Raw genomic sequence first — 22,480 nt, forward strand, 5'->3', positions numbered from 1 at the left:
TTATTATTATCATTAATTATTATTATTATTATCGTTATTATTAATTATTATCGTTCTTGTTATGGTTATTCGGAACGTGCCTTCCCAGGCTGGCTACGACGGCGGCCTTCCTCAGACCTTCGTCGGCGAAGCTTACGACGCGACGACTCGAACCCTCATCTCGAACCATTCGAACGCGATCGAACCCCTGCTCGAGCTCGAGAGCCTGACGCCGAGCACTGAGTTCCTCGTCTCCGTCTACGCCGTCAACGTCAAGGGCGCCAGCAGGAGGAAGATCCTATACGTCACGACGCCGAGTGACGTCACAGGTCGTCGGATTGAAGGTCCAATCGGGGACGGCGTTGGTGACGACGACGGCGAGGAAGGGGGAGCGGAGGAGGTGAGCTATGTCGGTTGTCGTGTCGCGTTCGCTTAGCATAAATAAACAGTTGTTGTTACTATTAGAATTTGAATATCAGTCTGATTATATTTATCGTTTATAGTTTTAATGAATACAGTCCTCAATGAGTTACATTGACAGAGCATGTTGATAGGAGACATTTTGATTCATAATTATTTCTAGTGCAGAAAAATAAAATAAAATAAAATAGAGGAAAATAAATCTAAATAGGATAAAAATAGAACAGAATAGAATAAAATAAAACAAGATAAAGTAAAATGAAATAAGATAGATTGGCATAGAATAACTACATAAATAAATATATGAAACAATAAACAAAATACAGTAATACCCCCCCAAAAAATAAAATTGTACTACACAAAATCACATTCACTAAAATTTCCATAACCCACCCCCAGGACATGAACCTCTTGTCCTCCATGTTAGAGGGCACGCCCTTCCTGGCCCTCCTAGTGGGGGCCCTCTGTGGCTTCATCCTTGTGGCCCTGGTAGCTGCCGTCGTTGTCCTCCGGGTGCAGAAGGCTTGCCGCAGGGGGCGCAGCCCTTCGTCCCCTGCGAGGGGCTGCCCCAGGGGCGCCTCTCCGGCAACCACGAGCACGACCGCCAGTGTCTGCAGCAGTAAACGTGGTCTGCTCTTCTCTGAAGGAGACGTTCCTCCCCACTTCAAGAGGATCGACATGGGTGAGTCTCCTGGTGCCTGCCTCCCCTTCGGAAGAGGCAAGCTGGTTGCTCTCGATGAAACTTCAAATAAATTAATTGGACTTAGAGGTAGAGCTTTTGAGTTTGGAACTGAAGAAGTTATCTTTAATCTTTACAATGTCCTAGTCAGACCTAACCTAGAATACTGTGTACAGTGCTGGTCTCCATATTACAAGAAGGATATACAGAATTTAGAAAGAGTGCAACGTAGAGTAACAAGACTCATCCCTAGGTTGCGGAACAAGCCGTATGAAGAGCGCTTAAGAGAACCAAGTTTGTTTAGTCTCTCGAAACGGAGAATGAGGGGTGATCTAGTTGAGACCTTCAAAATTGTCAAAGGAATTGAAAACATGGATGTGGAAAAATATTCCAAAATTGACATAACTAACGCAACTAGGAATAATGGATGCAAGAATGTAGGAAAACGATTCCAGACGTGGTGAAATAATCTTTCTTCAATCGCTTTGTTAATATATGGAATGGTCTACCCTCCAACGTCATTGGTTGTTCCAGATATTCAAAAAACGTCTCGACATTTACTTAGCTACAAATCCCCAACTAGGATTATTTACTTCAAGATAGGTTAAAAAAAAAGGTATTAATGATAGATCAAATACCAGAACAGCCTTGTAAGAACCAATAGGTCTGCTGCTCTTAGTTTGTCCATGTAACTCCATGTAATCTACCAGTTCGTGGACTGATACACCGCATTTGTCTGTCTGTAGAAGACAAACATGAACTCGCACTGACTTCGTCTGTCTGTAGAAGACAAACACGAAGTAACACTGTCTTTGTCTGTCTGTAGAAGACAAACACGATCTCACACTGTCTTTGTCTGTCTGTAGAAGATAAACACGAACTCGCACTGTCTTTGTCTGTAGAAGACAAACACGATCTCACACTGTCTTTGTCTGTCTGTAGAAGACAAACACGAACTCGCACTGTCTTTGTCTGTCTGTAGAAGACAAACACGAACTCACACTTTGTCTGTAGAAGACAAACACGAATTCACACTGTCTTTGTCTATATAAGACAAACACGAACTCTTGTCTGGTCTGTCTTCTCTCACTCATGTCTGACAACATGGTGTGATCATGTCCACACTGCTTCCTCGGCTTGGTGCCAGCTTGACAACTACTAACATCAGTTCCTTATACTTAATTATCTTTAAAATCCATCTTCTTCCTCAGCAGACTATCTGGTTATTGTTTCTTTATAGAATTGACTTATGTTTTGGTGAAATCGTGGAGAACAAAAATCAAGTTTTGTCTTAAAAACAACGATTAAAACAAAATAGACTAATGATGATAATGATGATGATAATAATAATAATAATAATGATAATGATAATAATAATAATAATGATAATAATAATTAATAATAATATTAATAATAATAATAATATTAATAATAATGATAATAATAATATTAATAATGATAATAATAATGATAATATTAATAATAATAATAATATTAATAATAATAATAATAATAACTAATAATAATAATAACTAATAATAATAATAACTAATAATAATAATAATAATAATAATAATAATAATATAATAATAATATAACAATGATAGTAATAATAATAATGATGATGATGATAATAATAATAATAATAATGATAATAATAATAATAATAATAATAATAATATAATAACAATAAGAATGAAAATAATAGTATTAGTAATATAATATTGATAATGATAATGATAATGATAATGATAATAATAATAATAATGATAATAGTAATAATAATAATAATATAATAATAATAATAATAATATTTAATAATAATAATAATAATAATAATAATAATAATCATAATAATAATAATAATATTAATAATGATAATAATAATGATAATATTAATAATAATAATAATATTAATGATAATAATAATAATAATAACTAATAATAATAATAACTAATGATAATAATAATAATGATAATAATAATAATAATAATAATTAATAATAATAGTAATGAAATAATGATAATAATAATAATGATAAAAATAATAATAATATTAGTAATAATAATAATAATAAATAATAATAATAATAATAATAATAATAATAATGATAATAATAATAATAATAATAATAATAATAATAATAATAATAATAATAATAATAACAATAATAATGAAAATAATAGTATTAGTAATGCTGATAATATTGATAATGATAATAATAATGATAATGATAATAATAATAATAATAATAATAATAATAATAATAATAATAATAATAATAATAATAATAATAATAATAATAATAATAATAATAATAATAATAATAATGATAATAATAATAATAATAATAATAATAATAATAATAATAATAATGATAATAATAATAATGATAATGATAATAATAATAATAATAATAATAATAATAATAATAATAATAATGATAATAATAATGATAATAATAGTAATAATAATAATAATAATAATAGTAATAATAATAATGATAATAATAATGATAATAATAATAATGATAATAATGATAGTATTAATAGTGATAATGACATTAATAATGTTACATACATATACCAAAGGCTGTTTCCCCCCCATACACGGGGGGTAGCCAAAAAGATTGAACAGCCAGGGCGACATAACACATCCCTGACGAAGTCCCACCTTTACCTCAAACAATTTACTCTCTCAATTTCTAATCCTAACATAAGCCCTACTACTCTCATAAAAACTCTTGACTGCTCTTAACAGCTTTCCTCCTATCCCATATATCTGCAGTACCTCCCACAGTGCCTTCCTGTCTACCCTGTCGTAAGCCTTTTCCAGATCCATAAAAGCCCAAAAAGCACCCTTACCTTTTCCTATTGCTTTCTCACATATTTGTCTTTTCACAAAAAACTGATCTACAAAACCCCTACCTGTCCTAAAACCCAACTGTTCCTCACCAATTACTCCCTCTGTTGCTCTCCTAATCCTCTCAATCAAGACCCTCCCATAAGCCTTCCCAACCACACTCAACAAGCTGATCCCTCTGAAACTAGTACACTCACACTTGTCGCCCTTTCCCTTTTTAAAGCAGGGCGATACAGTCTCTGGCACTCTACCCTCTCTTAAACAAACATTAAATAACCTCACCAACCAGTCCACCATAACTGTACCTCCTTTCTTCAGACATTCTGCGTGGCATCCATCCAGACCAGGTGCCTTACCTGCTCTCATCGTCAAAAACAGCTGCTTTCACTTCATCTTTCCCTATTGCTCCTCCATCTTCCTCGCTCATCACTGTCATTTTTTAGCACTTCCCACTGCAACTACATTTCCCTCCCTATCCTCCTTCACATTTAGCAACTCCCTAAAGTACTCTGCCCACCTTCCTCTCACTGCCTTCTCTTCCATTATCATCTCTCCATCTGCACCTTTTACCTTTTCTTCTTTACTTGATTCGCCTCCTTTTCCTCTTTTAATTTCCTTCCAAAACATCTTTTTATTACTTTCAAATTTTTCTGTCATACTCTTACCCCATTTCACATCTGCTCCCCTCTTTGCTTCCTTTATCTTATGCTTAGCTTACTTTTTCTTTACTTTGTACCTCTCATACGATTCCCTCGTCCTAATTTGTAGCCAATCTATGAAAGCCCACTTATTCTCTTCTACACCCTTCTTTGCTTCCTTATCCCACCACTCACTACCCCACCTTCTATTTCCTCCCGCCCTCCTTGTTCCACACACCATCCTTGCACACCTTATGACTCCCTCCTTGAACCATCCCCATTCCTCCTCCACTCCTAGTTCTACTTTATCCTTCACTCCCTCCCACTCCTCTCTCAGTTTCTTCTTATACTCCCTCTCTTTTTCTTTCTTATTTAAGCTGTTCACTCTAAGTACCTCCCTACCTTCTGCCCTTTTCCTCTTTCTCCACCTATTCTCCATTCTCAATTTACCTTCCACCAGAAAATGATCTGATATTCCCCCTCTCTTTCCCCTTAGAACATGTACATCCTTAACTCTTCCTACCATACTCCTGGTCACCACTATATAATCCATTAATGCTCTATCTGCCACCCTTCCATCCACCACCCTCTCCTATGTGTACTGATGCTTGACTTTCTTCCTAAACATTGTATTTGCTATCATCAACTCTTTTTCAAGACACATCTCCCCTACGATTTTTACCTGGAACTCCAGACTTCCCAATCACTCCGTCTATTGGTTCGTTTCCTACCCTAGCATTAAGGTATCTCAATACAACTACATTGACATTTCTCCCTAATCCCTCTATGCACTCATTTATATATACCCAAAAAGCCTCCCTTTCCTCTATGCTCTTCTCACCACCAGGCCCATACGCACTTAACAAAAACCCACATCTCCCTTCCCAGCTTCACCTTCATCCACATCAACCTTGAAGAAACCTCCTTCCACTCCATTACACACTTATCTATCTTTTCACTTACTAGTATAGCCACCCCTTCTCTCCCTCATCACCTCTTCACTCCTGAGAACCTTCCAACTACACTCCCAAACTCACACTCGCCCCTCCCTTTCATTTTAGTTTCACTCAAAGCCTGCACGTCCATCTTTCTCCTCATAAACATACTGCCTATCTCTTCCCTTTTACTCTCATCTGTACCACATCCACGCACATTAAAAGACCTAAACCTTAGGGTACTGGTTGGAAAACTCCCAGATCCTCTTATGCCTTTACTTTTTTTTTTAGGAATGTCCCCTTTGGGGCTACAGGTAGTGGGACACCTAATCCCATCCCCCGTCCCGTTTTTTTCGCCTTTTACGACTCAAGTGGGAAGACTTGGTGGTAGCATTCTTTCCCCCCACCATAGGGTAGGCGAAAAAAGGAAATGAATATTCAGAGAAATGGTACAGGACAGTAACAAGGGGTTGGGGGACAGCATAACGGAGGGACAGTCGTAGTATAAAAGTGTCATCGTTTCTCTATGAACAGAGTTTTCCTCTATCATAGACAAAATGATGTGTGCCTCTGGTCAGTAGGGGCGCCCCATAAAGACCCTAAAGTATCAACTACATGCTACTTTGCCACGATAACATGCAGCCAATACCCCAGACGGGGATACCCCAGCCAGGGTAATGATGATAATAACAATAGTAATAATAATAATAATAATAATAATAATAATAATAATAATAATGATAATAATAATAGTAATAATAATAATAATAATAATAATAATAATAGTAATAATAGTAATAATAATAATAGTGATAATGACATTAATAATGATAATAATAATCATAATAATAATCATAATAATAATAATGATAAATAATGATAATAATGACAATAATAATAATAATAATAATAATAATAATAATAATAATAATAATAATAATAATGATAATAATGATAATAATAATAATAATAATAATAATAACAATAATAATTGCAATAATAATGATAATAATAATAATAATAATAATAATAATAATAATAATAATAATAATAATAATAATAATAATAATAATAATAATAATAATAATAATAATAATAATAATAATAATAATAATAATAATAATAATAATAATAATAATAATAATAATAATAATAATAATAATAATAATAATAATAATGATGATAGAATTAATAATGATAATAACTGGCTCTAAACTTACCATTCTTTCTTATTTCAAATTGTGTTTCCCCACATTTTCTATGATATTGAAACCTACTCCCTCATCCTCCGCAGACCCCCTCCACCACAAACCACGACAACGCAAGTGCCACTTGATCCCATTCGAAGCTTCAACCATCCTTGAGGTGGACGGCGAGAACGATGAGGGTTACGAGGACGACGACGACGAAGAGGAGGAGGAGGAGGAAGATGAGGAGGAGTCTCTGTGGGAGGAAGACGACGAAGAGTTGGAGTACATGGAGGATGAGACTGAGCCTTATGGGAAAGATAATCAGAGAACAGCCTTGGCTCTCATCAGGAATGATGTAGGCCAATGGGTACGTGTATGTGTGTGTGTGTGTGTGTGTGTGTGTGTGTGTGTGCGTGCGTGCGTGCGCTCGTTTGTGTGCGTGCGCGTGCATGTCCCCTCAATTACAGTAACATGTATAATAAAGATACTTCCTCATTCGTTAATTAATCAAACCTGACAATTACAATGAAACATAGTTTTAACTTGAAAACATTAACTAACCAAGTTTTAAGGCACTTTGTAGCCATTCTTTTCTTTAATCGTTACTCAAGTAATAGCCAATCAAATCATATTCTCTCTCGCCGTCCATGTGAACTTTATCTTTCTAAAAGGAAATGAAGCCCCCTTCAAAATTTCGACATTTTAATTTTTCAATTTTTGTATTCTTTGTGCTCTTTGAAGAACGGTAGTATCTCAGCCTTGTATTTATCTATTAATTTTTTATTCCTTGGCAGTGTTTTATTTCAATTAAAATAAATTAACCATAAAGGATTGATATCTCGATTTCGTTCTTTCAGACTCGCCCCGAAGACAACGAAGTCATCTACGGCGTGGGCAATTTAAGACATCTTCGTTTCGGCCAGTCGCGCTCACCCCAGCGGGAAGGCTTCTTCAAGTCGAGAATGAAGCGAAACAAAGACCCTGTCAAGAGCGGGAAGCCGGAGAGCGGATTCAAACATGTAGAAAGGAAGACACCTAAAGTGATTGTGACAGCGCCCGCGTCGTCGTCCGTGGTGCCCAGGGGCGAGAGAAGGGGTTCGGGGAAGCGCGTCGGGGTCTGCTTGCCGACCAGGGGCAAGAGGCAGTACAGCAGAAAGAGGAACGAATTAGAAGAAACAGACTCGTCTGAGATCTCCACATACACTCGACCGTCCCTGATCGTCAGTCGAGTGCCTAGGACCATCATCGAAGGGAAACAGGCATCTCGAAAGGGCTCTAATAAAAGCCACCTTCAACGGGAAAACTCAATAAACAACAAAAACCCACCCAAAGTCGCCCACATACGAAAAGGGGGTAAACATTCACACCGAGGTGCTCCCAGAGTCTCCGAGGCGGTGAAGGTCGTGAAACCGCCCTCTCCAGTTTACTCAACGCCCGTGATGAATCCCCAGGTGTCGACAATAACCGAAAACTCGGACGATCTTTACGCTTCTGTTCACACAGGTCCACAAGAGCCACCTACAACTTTTGTAGCCATAGCTGCTACCAATAAGTTATCTAAATCTGTGTACGAAAGCGCCCTGGTGGATGTTTCTGTTCTCAACGAAAAGAACCACCAACAGAACTCTCTTTATGAAGACCCTGACCCTGAGATCATCTCTGCATTCCGTCCGTATATTAAACCCGAATTTGAAGCCCCTAGTCCACAACTGTCCAATCGAGTCCCAAAGTCTCCCTTGTCTCATCCCAATTCAAAACTACAGAACGTCGCGCCACACCGAAAGCTCAGTCCTTGCACTCCCCCGTCGTTCGAGATCGTCCAAACGGAAATCGAAGAACGCCCGAAGAACGTGACCTGCCGCCACGCCGAAGAAGACGAGAACGGGTCTATGACGACATCTTTTAACACTGTGGAAGTGGAGGCGTTTTCCCCAGGAGAGGTCCTGGCGAACAGACAACCTTCCCCACTGAGAAGTCACGCAAACAGAGGCACAAACTCAAATGCGGCTGACTTACAGCCAGAGAGACTATCACCACGCGTGAAGACCCCAACTTCCCCGCAAATTCCAACGAACGCGTCCCCCCAGGAGGTAAAATCATCAACATGCATAATGCCGTCGACACGGCAGCAACGGCCGACCAATGGCCCGACAATAAACTTACAATTACAACCATACGCACAACCATTGAGATCACAACCCAGTACACCTGAACCACAGAGTCGTTCAGAACCAGTGCCTCCAGAAACTAAGTCATCGCCGAGAATAAATATACAACAGGAGTCTCTTCTCGAGTGGTCCTCGGGAACACCACCTCCAGCGTCACAAACCTGTGCTGCGACGAGAAGATCCCCGTCGTTGTTACAACCTCCTCTCGTAACAGACGTCTCACCATCACTGTCACAAGCCCGTCACATGCCAGAGGCGTCACACTCGTCACAAACCCGTCCCATGAGAGAAACGTCACCATTGTTATCACAAACTCTTTCCGTAACAGACGCGTCACCAGTGACATCACAAACCCGTCCTCCAAGAGAGACGTCACCATCATTACCACAAGCCCATCCCATGAGGAAAATATCACTCCCTGTCCGCCCACCACCATCACGGCCGTCCCCACCTCAAAGAACCTGCACTTCTTCCACAACCTCCTCGCCTCGTGTATATCCTTCGACTAATGATCCTCAAAGATCCTCCAGTCCTCTACATCGAGATCCTCAGTGCCTCCCCAGTCCCTCGGTGTGTCCTCCACACAGTCTCCCTCAAGGTCCCCCAAGTCCTTTGGTGTGTCCTCCACACAGCCTTCCTCAAGGAGGCCATAATCCCTCAATCTGCCTACCACATAGTGACCCTCAAGGACCCAACAGTCCCTCATCATGTCCTCCGCATAATCCTCCTCAAGACCCACCAGTTTCCAGGAATTCCAGCTACCCCGTTCCGGTTTATGAGCCTTATACGACTGTGGTGTCCATTCATTCCCAAAGCCACGGTACATCCCTGACCTCGCCGTCATTCGTCGTCAGTCTTCCCAGCTTCTCCGGGGTCACGAGATCTGAGAGTCCTCGCCAATCCTCGAGGCCGGAAGAACCCCAGCGTAGGTCTCCTTCGAACCCCGCGAGATTCGAAGTTCAGGGGAGTTCCCCAACAGATCCCTGCAGAGCATACGAAGCACAACGCGTTTCCCCATCTAGCCACGTCCCAGGAATCTCTCAGAGCTCGAGCTCGAAAGTTCCTGACGACGGCAACCCCGATTCTGAGGAGCTTCCGACAGCAACCATTACCTCCACCAGACCCAGGGCTTCGCCGCGCGTGAGACCGTTGGATCGCTCAGGGCAACGGTTCTGCGAACCGAGAAGCTCCCCGAGAAATCGGTCTTTCCACGTCGTACCTCCAGTGTCTCCTGCAGTGGCCAAGGCGCAGCTAAAAATATCTAAGAGTTACAACTGACGACGAGCCCCAAATCACGGAGTTCGAGTAGTTGGAAGTGTGCAAAAGATACAGACCCATTCCTGCCTGTTGTATTTGTGGCGTCCTCATGGCAACCATACAATTCTCAACGTTTACGAGTTTTTGCTAACAACATTTTGCATACATATGTTCATAAATAATAAGCAATACTGCAACTATGTACATCCATATCCTATGCGCATGTGCGTTGATGTGCACATGAATAGTTGTAGTACTGATTATTTTTTTGTGACAAAAGTGCGTGAAAGTAGAAAAATATCGTTATCGAAAACTTGTTAACATAACGGCTTTGTAGCTCCCATGAGGACGCCTGTCGTCAAAATTGTCGATTTTTGTAAGACCATATATATTTTTTTTGTACTGTTGCCCATTCCTGTCTTACATTTAGTCATAATTATTACCATTTTACTAAGACTAAACCATCATCCTGGTGTTGTTGTCAAATGATTTTTATGAACTGTGTTTCGAGTCTTCTGGAAGAATGATAACACACCAAGTCTTCGGATTCTCTGTAAAAGTGGCAATGTTGAAATTAGTGCTGAAGTATAATTTTAAATACGAGATTCACAAGCCAAGTTATCAGTATCTTTGGATTCTATGTACATAATATTTTTATAATCAATCTAAGAATAAGATTGTGGTGATAGGTCTGCAGATAATTCAAACCATCACGTTTAGATGCTACGGTGCCACAACTAATCTGAAGAATGGTAGCCACAACTAATCTGAAGAATGGTAGTAAAACAATTCTTCAAAGCTACAGTACATATATAATGACGTCATCATACCGTGATATCACTGAGTCACAGTGAGCGTTGAAATAAATTTTGACGTGGTAAAATTCTGGACCATCATGACTGTAGATTAAATTAAGTTGAATAGGAAAAGTCATGTTCATTTCGACCTAAGTCACAGTGAGCGTCGAAATTAATTTTAACATGGTAAAATTCTCGACCATCATGACTGTAGATTAAATTAAGTTGAATAGGAAAAGTCATGTTCATGTTGACCTGAGTCACAGTGGGCGTTGAATTAGTTTAACATGGTAAAATTCTTGACCATCATGACTACAGATTAGCTTAAGTTGAATAGGAAAAGTCATGGTCATTTCGACCTAAGTCACAGTGAGCGTCGAAATTAATTTTAACATGGTAAAATTCTCGACCATCATGACTGTAGATTAAATTAAGTTGAATAGGAAAAGTCATGTTCATGTTGACCTGAGTCACAGTGGGCGTTGAATTAGTTTAACATGGTAAAATTCTTGACCATCATGACTACAGATTAGCTTAAGTTGAATAGGAAAAGTCATGGTCATTTCGACCTAAGTCACAGTGAGCGTCGAAATTAATTTTAACATGGTAAAATTCTCGACCATCATGACTGTAGATTAAATTAAGTTGAATAGGAAAAGTCATGTTCATGTCGACCTGAGTCACAGTGGGCGTTGAATTAGTTTAACATGGTAAAATTCTTGACCATCATGACTACAGATTAGCTTAAGTTGAATAGGAAAAGTCATGGTCATTTCGACCTAAGTCACAGTGAGCGTCGAAATTAATTTTAACATGGTAAAATTCTCGACCATCATGACTGTAGATTAAATTAAGTTGAATAGGAAAAGTCATGTTCATGTCGACCTGAGTCACAGTGGGCGTTGAATTAGTTAACATGGTAAAATTCTTGACCATCATGACTACAGATTAGCTTAAGTTGAATAGGAAAAGTCATGGTCATTTCGACCTAAGTCACAGTGAGAGTCGAAATCAATTTTAACATGGTAAAATTCTCGACCATCATGACTGTAGATTAGCTCAAGTTGAATAGGAAAAGTCATGTCCATTTCCACCTGAGTCACGGTGAGCGTCGAAATTAATGTCAACATGGTAAAATTCTCGACCATCATGACTGTAGATTAGCTCAAGTTGAATAGGAAAAGTCATGGTCATTTCGACCTGAGTCACAGTGAGCGTTGAAATTAATTTCAACATGGTAAAGTTCTTGACCATCATGACTATAGATTAGCTTAAGTTGGATAGGAGAAGTCATGTCCATTTCGACCTGTTTTTTTTTTTTTTTTTACTTATATCGATATCAATATCAATATATATATATATATATATATATATTCATTTATTTATTTATTTTTTATAAAAATAATATTGTACAATTCACATAGTGCATAAATTCTATGTAGAATATTGTATCTTGCTCAGCGGTTCCTGGGCCTTCCCCTACCCCTCGGTCGCCCTTTGCCCCCCCTTCTTTTGCGAAGAGGGGTGGAGCCGTTCCCATGGCGACACATGGGACAGGGGTGATCGAGTGGTAGAGATACCGTGTCCTGAAGGAAGTTGCTGATGCCCAGCCCCCGAGGTCCTGCACCCGTTCCACAGAGTGGGTGCGGAGAAACGCCAGCGATGCCGCGAGGCCTCTGATGTTGTGGGCGTGGGGGGCATGGCCTGGGTCGGCCTTCCGGTGCCCTGTTGGTGGTGTCAGCTAGCCAAGACAGGAAGTCCAGAACTGTGCTAGCGGAGATGGTCACTATCGCGTGTCTCCGAAGGAAGTCCTGGAATCTCCGGTTGGGAGGGTTGTTGGATCTGGATGACGGTCGGGACCGTAGCGAAGACGCGGTCTGTCGCTTCCCGGTCGAACAGACCACGGGAAAGGGGAGCTGCTCTCACCACGCCCCGGCGAGCTATCTCCGGGGCCGACCGCGCTGCAGACTGACGAGCTGCCAGACGAGCCGCGGTGAAGGCCCTCGCTGCTGGGGGTAGGGCTGATGACGCCATGTTGGCTGTACCCTCTGCCACGGTAGAGAGTGCCGCCAGGGTGTCTCTGCATACAGAAAACACGCGAATCAAATTAGTAGGGCGAGAAGGATCCCGATCCCCGGAGGGTGTAATAAAGTCACATCGCTCAATTGTAGAACGTATAACATATGCGAAGCCGAGGTCGTTTCCGAACGACCTCGTCCTCGGGCGCTAGTCAAGAGGCTCCGTCCTGGGTGAAGACGCTACCTGAGCGTCTCTCGCCAGGACAGGTCTGGACCCTCTATAGATTGAAATATCCCACTCACCTCAATTCTTCCCGCGGGAAGTCCTCAAAGCTCGTGGCGAGCGTCGTCAGCCAGTTCCTCATCATCGCCATTGCCGTGACGGTCGAGATGGTAGAGGCAAGGTCTTGTCTGGTCGAGGCCTCCGTCGTCAGCAACTTAGCCTTCGGTTCACTAAGTTGATGGGGGAGGGCGGGGTCCCTGCCCGAGTGCCACAAGCAATCGCGCAGGCCCTCCGGCGCGAAGGGTGGTGGCAGGACGACGGGGAATGATGAAGGGATATGCCGTCGAGGAGGAACCGTCTTGGGTTGGTCTTGGGCCCGCTCGAGAGCAGGGATGTCTAAGGCTTTCTCCCCTTTCTCCTGCGGGAACCAGGCGTTTGGGGAGAGTGCTACCGCCGGTGAGTCCCCCGACCTGTCGACAAACATATGCCCATCAGGGTTTAAACGAGGGTTCTCCAGGAGAGCACCTAATGCGTCCAGAGTGTTAGAGGTGGAAATCCTGGAGGGCGTGGAGGCCGGGGCGGAGAGGGGTCGAATCTTATATAGAACCTTAGCCCCCTCCGCGTCGTTGGCCCACTTTAGGATAACGTCATCTCTCCTCCTCCAGCCCTCCAGTAGCGAGTAGTCGGGAGACCAGGCCACTAGCTTGTGATCTTCTCCAAACGAGTACTCCCAGGACCGGGGAAGGTCACACCATGAGAAGGGGTGAACTCAAGAGTCCGTCATGGTAGGAGGATAAGGTAAAGAAGAACTGTAGTGGTCCTCCACCCCGTCCAACCCGACGGACGTCTGATGGGGGGGTTCCTCCTGAGAGGGGCCTTCTAGTCCTATACCTGTCGCCGGCACGGAGGGGCGGAGGGAAGGACCAGGAGGGAGAGTGGGAGGGGGGGCTAGAGCCGTAGGTTCAATAGGAGGTTGCTCTGGAGAGGGGTGCGTTATGATTTGCGCGGCCTGAAAGGCCGGATAATGTGATAGGGCCGATTCAAGGACGGGGCCTATCAGGGACGGAAGGAGGGCAGCCACTTGGGCAGCCAGAGTTCCCTCTCCCCTCGTTTCGTCCCCCGGCTCCCTGCCCTTGTGGGATTTACGGCGAGGAAAAGGAGAGCGAGGAAGGGAGGGTGAGTTGGGGGGAGAGGCTGTGGAGGGTGGGGACAAGCTGAGCGTCCTGGACCTCGGTGAGGCAGACCTCTTTTTCGAGCGAGATTTCCTGCCGGGTTCACGTGAGTGAACTAGGGAGGAAGACGAGTTCGTGGGGGTGCTTGACAAAGCAAGCCGTAAGGGTTTTAAGGACCCTTGATGGTCGGATGTATGGGGCTGCCGAGAGGCCTGAGGACGCTCGGGGACACCATACTCCGCAACATCAGACTCGTCCCCTTGTACTCCGAGAGGCCCAGGTTGTCCACCAACGGAAGTCTCGGAGACATAGGGAGACGGATGGCGAGGGCGAACGAGGCCCAATTCCACGCCTAACGCCGGATCCGCCCACACCAGGGGGGGGGGTCGTCAGCGGATTTCAATTTCCGAGCTCTGCGCCATGCCTCCCGAAGAAGTTCGAGGGCGGCTAGTTTGGAACGGGTTTTGGGAGGAGCAGCACGAATCTCCTCAACCCGCGCTTTGCACACAACGCAGGCTAGGGGGTTAAAGCCAGCTTGTGAGAAACAAGGGGCATGGCGGGAGCAGAGGTCGTGGTGGCCGTCTGACGAGATCCTGGCTGTGCAGCCGGATTCCACACACAAGCGTTTGGTCTGAAAATAGAATAATGATAATCATAGAAGGGGTGTCCCAAAGGTGTCTGGACACAACACCGAAGGGGAAAAACTGCAGGAGAACAGGTAGGGCTCCCTACGAGAACACACGAGCACGAGCAGGAACCAGACTTACCGGCATGAAAAGAAGGTGGGTTGTGGAGTGACCGACTCGTCTGGTTCCGCGATGCTAAGTGACGCGACGTCCGGCTCGAGCTAGCCGGGTAAGAAGGGAGGGGATAGGGAGGGGGAGGTGGGGTCGACAATGCGCATGCCTGCACAGAGCCGGGAATTTTAAATTTCCGATGATTTTGGCGGAAAATTCAAACCACACTCAACCTTCGGGAAATGGCCATATGACCAGGAGTGTGGTATGGGATTATCGCTATAGCTTCGCTGTGCAGGTTTCTTTCAGCCGATAAGATGTACATTTGAGGAACTATCTGATGTCTACATATCAGGTAACAAAATACGTGGAACAGTAGGAATTCACAAGTGAACTTCAGATTTTTTTTTTTTTTTTTTTTTGCTAAGACTATCACTGTTTGACGCTTTATTAATTAGATGTCATTTAAGACAACACAAATACATCAAGGTAGATTGTCAAATAACTTCATTTTCTCAACTATACGTGCAGCTTTCTGCAGCTTGGTACAGTTGGGTAAAGTTATGGCGTCCTAATTAATAGCAACCACAAAACTGTTTATAGAGTTTTTTGCATTTGCTATTTTACACATGTCAATACTATTTGTGTGTACATCACACCTGCGCAAGGGATGTGCACGTAATTAACTGCAGTATTATTTATGACAGTTGCATAGTACTAGAAAACGTTGGCGAAAAATAATGAGCATAGTTGTGTCTGCAAAGCTGAGGCCTACAATGTTGACGAATGACAAAGGTGTTGGTGGTCAATGGCAGCCCTTGTGTTTACGTGCCCATTCGTCGTTATGCTCGTATACATTTTTTTACAGGAATCTCTAGAAATCGGAAATACCCAGAAGCTGAATTTCCTTAGAACTATACTAGATCACCGGGAAGTACTTCTGGTATATGGGATTTTCTACATTATGGCAAAATTCCCTTTTCTGGATATTTTCAAAGTTGAGATTACCAATAGAGAAAACTGTTAGAATGAATTACGGAGGACATATTTCTAATGTTGGAATGTATATGCTGAATGTATTTAGTAATGTATGGTTTATATATGCATTAAAGATTTCACAAATATGTACATCATTCTAGATAGAATTTGCTCATTTGAAATCCTAAAGATGTCTATACATATCCATAGTACGTCCACACGGTCGGGCTGTGCCCGAACCAACAGTGCTGCCACAAAAATATATCCCAAGACTTGCCTCCAAAAATTCCCAAGATAGGTCAAAATATCCCAAGGTTTACAAATCTTTTAAATTAATGCTACTGTAGCGTTTATTCTGGTATATTCCTTACCCGAATGTTGAATTTTCGAACTATTAGGAGAAGTACAGGAAGAGGCTCTTCATCACTGGGTAGCTAGTTTTTTTTTTTCAATGCCTTGAAGAATTTCAATCAGGGGCCATATTTTTTAACTTCCACTAAATGATCAACGTGTGCAAAATGGGACTCCACGTTCTGCAATATATCCTTGAGATATTCAGCCTTTGTTATCTTATCTTTGAGCTTTTCCGATTCTGCAGGCTTCTTAAAATACTGCTGAATGTTAACCGTTTCTTTGCTTCAACACTTACGCAAGCTTTATGTTTCATCAGGGCAGACTTACAGTTTGTTTACAGTAACAGCAAAGTGCACCACTCTTGTCCTTTGGGTCTGGGTTTTACCAACTCTTTCAGTTCAGGGTTTTGAAGCCACTCTAGATTAAACGACTGATTGTACCATCCTTTGCTTTTTTTTTCTTTGGTGGGGTATTACCGCCACTTACCCAAGGCTCAGGATCTCCAGACTAAAAGTCTATGCAGTTATAAAAGCACTGCTCACTCGAGTCACCACTGCCAACAACCGAGCAAGTGGCTCTGCCCCACATCTCTCATAACTCTTACTTCCTTCCATTTCACTTTCCTTCCACTAACCCCCCAAATCCCCCTTCCCTCCCTATCCCCAACTTATCTATCCTGCCCTCTAACACCACTGCTGTGCCCTGTGAAGCTATAGAGGCCAGGCTAAGTGTAGTGTTACTAGATTTAGAACATTGTACCTGGCTATTACTATTGCGTTCAGGCAACATTAATTCTCAAACCTAAATAATGAAAGGTACAAAGGCAGTTTTAAAATCCCAGGATTTTTTAATTAAAAATCCTAATCTCAAGACATCGCACAAAATCAAAATCTTGGGGGAATCCCAAGGATTGGCATCATTGCTAACCAGGCAAAATCTCCAGACCAAGCCCACTAAGGTGTCCACGCGGCTGACTATAGCGGCTAGTCGGCCGTAAGCAGAGGTTGTCAGCGAGTGTTCTCGTGCAGTACGAGTACTTTCACCACTGTTGCACCCTACATTCCATGAACATTCGTGTGCTCTACAGATCAGTTGCAGAGTCTCGTCGAGAATAGTATGCATTCGATACCAAGTAGGCATAGCTCTTACATTAGGCCCTAAGTGCCGCCCCGGGACAAATTTATCGATTTTCACGACTGAATTACGGCCATATGAAACAGGCATGCAGCTTAAGCTAACAGGCTAAAAAGAAAGCCAAAATCCGAGTCTACATAACAGGTAAGCAGGTTTTGATCGTCGGGAGAAGCCAGTGTAGGCAGAGCTAGTTTACACTTATTCATGGGATCACTCATTGCCGAGTATGATTCTACACGAACTAACAGATTATGACTGGTGTGCGCAGGTGGCTGATGAGGCCAATACGTGAGCTACACGATAACGGTAAGGGCAGATATGGTGATGAGTATAGGGTTGGTTTGTTGTTATCCGCTGCTCTGAGCGTTCTTTACGGCGTGTTCCCTTTTCTTGTTTTGCCGTTCTCCTGGCTTCTAGACGCTGAACTCCATTGGCGATTGTAGTTCTCCATTTGGGGCGATCACGGCTAGTTTCTTTCCAGGAGTCGTGTTGATGTTAGTGGTCTTGCAGCTGCCGGGCTGTGAAGATCATGTCGACAGTGCTTCTATTTGATCTGAAGGCACATTGTGGCTCAGGTAGAACCGCTTCGGCAATAGGAATAAGGAGTTTCAGTAAGATCCTGCAAAGATTTTACCAATAACTGCGAGAGGCGAGATGCCGCGGTAATTACCGCAGTTCGATCCATCGCCTTTCTTGAAGATCGTGGCATCTCCATTCATTAGGTAGTTTTTCCGTCCAGATGGTGAATAACTTTAATTCTATTTGATGCTGATGTACCGCCACATTTATATATATATATATTATATATTCATATATATAGACAGGAACTAAAATTTTATATATATTTATATATTATGGATTGATGGATTTCGCAAACTTTAGGCAACTGCGGCGCACCAGCAAGGTCATGGTGGATGGGCTGCTGTGGGATCCAAGATGGTTTCATCCACTGGGCTGTCGTTAAAGAGCTCACCAAAGTGCTCCTCCCAACGCGTCTTTATTTTGCTTCTGTCCTTCTGTAGTGTGGACCCGTCTTTTGTACCGAGTGGCACTGGACCGCTTATAAAGTAGCGGTATAATGAGCGCGCGAGGTTTTAACTTCGCCCACTTCCAGAATTCTGTTAGTGGGCCAAGAACGCGAACAGATTACAAGGTCACTTAAGGGTACAGTGTGGTCCAATTGTTAGATCTATATCTTAGATGCGCCGGAAGCACACTGTACGCCGTCCTGAGGGCGATTATAAACAGTTAACGTTTGCAGACTAAACAGTTATAAAATTAATATAGGCATTACGTTTTGGTTAGCCGTTTATATCCACATTTAATGTTTTGTAATCTAGCGTAGATTTAGATTTGAGTGGTTTCGCTCAAGGTTGACCAATTCTGGAGCAATCCTGTAGATGTTGCGAGAGTATGTAGCAAGTGTTCTGAAGGGCGAGCAAGTTTGAAATATTGAGTCGCAATGGATTGGGAATTCGGTTGTGTAATAAACCAGTTTCTCGTACATTTGTAGGATCGAGATCCTATTACGAACACTGGAACTTATAGTTCCAGTGATTAAGTGCGAATAGGTTGAAGAAAAAGGTCAAGATGAGGAAAAAAATCAGGATTCTAAGTTTTATTTAATTATACACATTTGTAGGTGCAACTAGCGTCGTGTAGAAAGTCCTAGTCACGTATGCTGTGGTGGTGAAAGTATCAGAATTCTTTACACCTAAAGTTTGAGTCTCGAAGACTCTCTCGACGGTGCTCTGGAACAAAAGCCTCAGTAATGACCTAGATTTTTTAAATTAAAGTATTTTGACGTAAAATGTAAGAGTTCGAACTTACTGCATAGGAGAGCAAGTTGTGCGTTCGAGTTGTGTGGAACGTTTTGAGCTCTGGGGTATAGACGTAGCGAGTTTGAGTTGCTGTAGCCGTGAGGAAAGTGTGTATTGCAGAAGTTTCAGTGACAAAATTAACCTGAAAAGTCAAAGTCGATTAGGACAAGGCACTACAGTTTAATACATTGTCTAGTCTGGTAGATGGGAACTTACGCTGGTTGCCGTAATGGTCATTTTCCTCGTTTTAGTTTCGGGTTCAGATTGTTTGAAGACGCGGGTGGTGACAGTGTTGGAGACTGTCACATGGGACGTAACAACGAGAAGGCTTGTAGCCAGGATAGTTCTAGTTTCTTGTACATTGACCAAGCTGGTTACCTGTTACGAGCAGAACAGGAAGGTAAGATTTGTGCGAGGGAGAGACCTAAGTGTTGTACCAGGTCAACAAAGACCAAAACTTACCGTTACAGTTCGAGTTACGGGTGGTGACATTTTTATGTGTCTGCCAACAGACCCAAGAGCTCTAAGTATGGCGTTAGTCAGGGACGTTACGGAGAACTGTAGTTGGGTTCTTTGATCGGAAGAATCCTGTTCAAATTGCACAGGAACTTGGTGGGATGATTGTCGGGAGAACACATTACCGACGCCAGATTCCCTAGTTAGTATATCTGGGTTTCCGAAAACGGGGCCATCCGGGCCCGTCACAGAGGGTCCGGGTCGAGAGCTAGGGATGCCATGTTGGAAGACACGAGGAAATTGGGAGCCGCGGCTCCCCGAGCCAGTTTGGGGGCCTTGGGATTGGGTTCCTGTCGTGGGAAGGAAGACATCAGGTGAAGCGCTTCCTTGGGAGAGACGCTCGCTGTAGGGTGGCAGGAACTACGGGAGAAAAAAAAAAAAGTTAATGCAAGTCCAACCGATCCTTAAAGTAGGTTTTAGTGGAACTGCGGTTTGCTAACCTTTGCCCCATGGACGTAGACTGCTGCAAGTAGCACCAAGAAGTTAACCTGTAAACACGAGTACTTAATTTAGAGACAATACATACATTTCAACCTCCACACTATGTCGATAAACGTTTAGAATATTCAACAGTTATAATTTTCCTGACCCTACCCTACACATTATTGTTGATTTTCAGGCTCGACTGCAAGCTACTCGGCAAAACTTAGCGTTATATACGATCTTACAGGTCATAAACATGAGTTGCTAGACACCGCCGTATTGTTTATTTTTTCATCAAAGTACCAACGTCCAAAACAAAAATTAATTTCCTATTCTATAACTTATCCTAGCTGAGAGACTCAAGCTGATTTCTATCGTTGAACAAAATACCATGTCATTAGAGAAAGAGAGAACAAATGTAAAGATGCATAATGGCGCCTTCTGACTTTGAAACACTATACCACCCCTGCCATTTTTTTTTTTTTTTTTTAATTTGATGCTGTCTGCCTTAAGGTTGTTTATTCACCTACTTGACACCTCTTTTGAAGTGAAAAAAGTTACTCTTTTCGAATAGATCCTTCCATGTCACATAAATAAAAGAATTGCCCTACGGCAGCAATAACAATAGAAAAAGTGGTAGAGGTTAGACTTCCTAAAGGATAAGTACCACTCAACGTCTGTATTTCACCTTTTTTTTTTTTTTTTTTTTTTTTTTTTTTTTTTTTTTTTTTTTTTTTTTTTTTTTTTTTTTTTTTTTTTTTTTTTTTTTTTTTTTTTTTTTTTTTTTTTAAGGTGGGAGGAGAGGGCTGTCGCCAGGTGACGTGACTTTAACCAGTTGATCCTAATTGTAACAAGCGACAGGGTGTTTAAAATGATCTTGACTGAAACATTGGCATCAATATTTACAAAAAAAAGCTGATATATATATATATATATATATACGTGTGTGTGTGTGTGTGTGTGTGTGTGTACACATCTATCTATATACTAAGAACTTTCTCCCCTTTATAAGGGGGGTAGGCAAGTCAAAATCATGTATCTACTCCCACCCATTCCACTCCCCTCTACAACTATTTCCCCCCTCTCATCTTAGCTCCTCATGTATGACGGGTCATCTCTGTATATTACCCACTGCCCTGGATCAGATGCAATGTAGTAAGACACAGCACATCCACAGTAAGGCGGCTTCATTTAATCGGCGACCCCCCCTTTCCGTCTCCTCATGCAGAAAAAGAGAAGACGGGGAGGAATGCCTTCGTGCTGCGTCAAAATATCATTCACACATAAGCACCCCTACTCCTCCAGCCACCATCCCTCCCTTCCTTGCATAATAATATAATCTATACACAGTCTCTCCTCACTCTTCCCTATCTCATGTCTTCTCCCTTCCTTGCTCAATAGACATTCCCCTTTTACTTGGTGCCCCCTTCACCCCATCCATCCATCTCATCCTCGGTCGTCCCCTCAAGTTCACTCCCTCCACCTCTGCCTTCCACACCTCTTTTATCAATCTTTTATCACTCATTCTTTCCATGTGCCCAAACCACCCCAGTCATCTTTCATCAGCCCTATCTGTCATCTCCTTTTCCACTCCGGCCTTCCTCCTCACCTCCTCGTTTCTCACCTTATCCAACCTAGTAACCCCTACCATACTTCTCAGACATTTCATTTCAAACACACACACAAAACGTACACACACACACACACACACACACACACACACACACACACACACACACACACACACACACACACACACACACACACACACACACATTATACACATATATCTATATGAATATATATACATATATATATACATATGTGTATATACATACATACATACATACATATATATATATATATATGTATATATATATATATATATATATATATATATATGAAGATATTCATTGTTTATGGGCTTGAAAATTTGCCTTTAGAGGACAGGCTTAGCCATCTCAATTTACACTCTCTGGAAAGACGCAGAGTGCAGGGTGATCTAATAGAGATGTTCACGTGTATCAAGGCCTTTAACAATGGTGAGACAAACATGGTCATCATATTAAGACAACAGGCAGGGCTCGCAGTCATGGGTTGAAATTGGACAATTTTAGATTTAAGAAGGAAATAGGCAAGAACTGGTTTACCAATAAAGTGGTCAACGAATGGAATAGAC

The 22,480-nt window shown here is 41.9% G+C and overlaps 3 protein-coding genes across 3 annotated transcripts in view; 1 reads left to right on the forward strand and 2 right to left on the reverse strand.

The window, feature by feature from the left end:
• Positions 1-10,939, forward strand: part of LOC143027083 (uncharacterized) — a 67,958-nt gene extending 57,019 nt beyond the window's left edge. The window contains exons 13-16 of the mRNA XM_076188026.1: positions 89-379; positions 799-1,081; positions 6,809-7,071; positions 7,562-10,939. Coding sequence (XP_076044141.1) covers positions 89-379; positions 799-1,081; positions 6,809-7,071; positions 7,562-10,150 — 3,426 coding nt within the window. The 3' untranslated portion in view covers positions 10,151-10,939. The remainder of the gene's footprint in view (positions 1-88; positions 380-798; positions 1,082-6,808; positions 7,072-7,561) is intronic.
• A 1,498-nt stretch (positions 10,940-12,437) lies between these two features.
• On the reverse strand, positions 12,438-17,632 carry LOC143026792 (uncharacterized). The gene is made up of 4 exons (XM_076187566.1): positions 17,336-17,632; positions 15,107-15,186; positions 13,248-13,637; positions 12,438-13,006 (listed from the first exon to the last, which is right to left on the reverse strand). The coding sequence occupies exons 1-4, from the start codon at positions 17,630-17,632 to the stop codon at positions 12,697-12,699; spliced, it is 1,077 nt and encodes a 358-aa protein (XP_076043681.1). The 3' UTR covers positions 12,438-12,696.
• Positions 17,633-19,133: 1,501 nt separating this feature from the next.
• On the reverse strand, positions 19,134-20,516 carry LOC143026916 (uncharacterized). Its single transcript, XM_076187701.1, has 6 exons — positions 20,473-20,516; positions 20,319-20,366; positions 19,825-20,238; positions 19,579-19,740; positions 19,373-19,504; positions 19,134-19,293 (listed from the first exon to the last, which is right to left on the reverse strand). Exons 1-6 carry the CDS (start codon positions 20,479-20,481, stop codon positions 19,165-19,167), a joined length of 894 nt encoding a protein of 297 aa, XP_076043816.1. The 5' UTR covers positions 20,482-20,516; the 3' UTR covers positions 19,134-19,164.
• Positions 20,517-22,480: the final 1,964 nt, after the last annotated feature.

This window comes from Oratosquilla oratoria, chromosome 7 (assembly GCF_046742065.1).
Source record: "Oratosquilla oratoria isolate Oo_2021 chromosome 7, ASM4674206v1, whole genome shotgun sequence".
Taxonomy (NCBI): Eukaryota; Metazoa; Arthropoda; class Malacostraca; order Stomatopoda; family Squillidae; genus Oratosquilla; species Oratosquilla oratoria.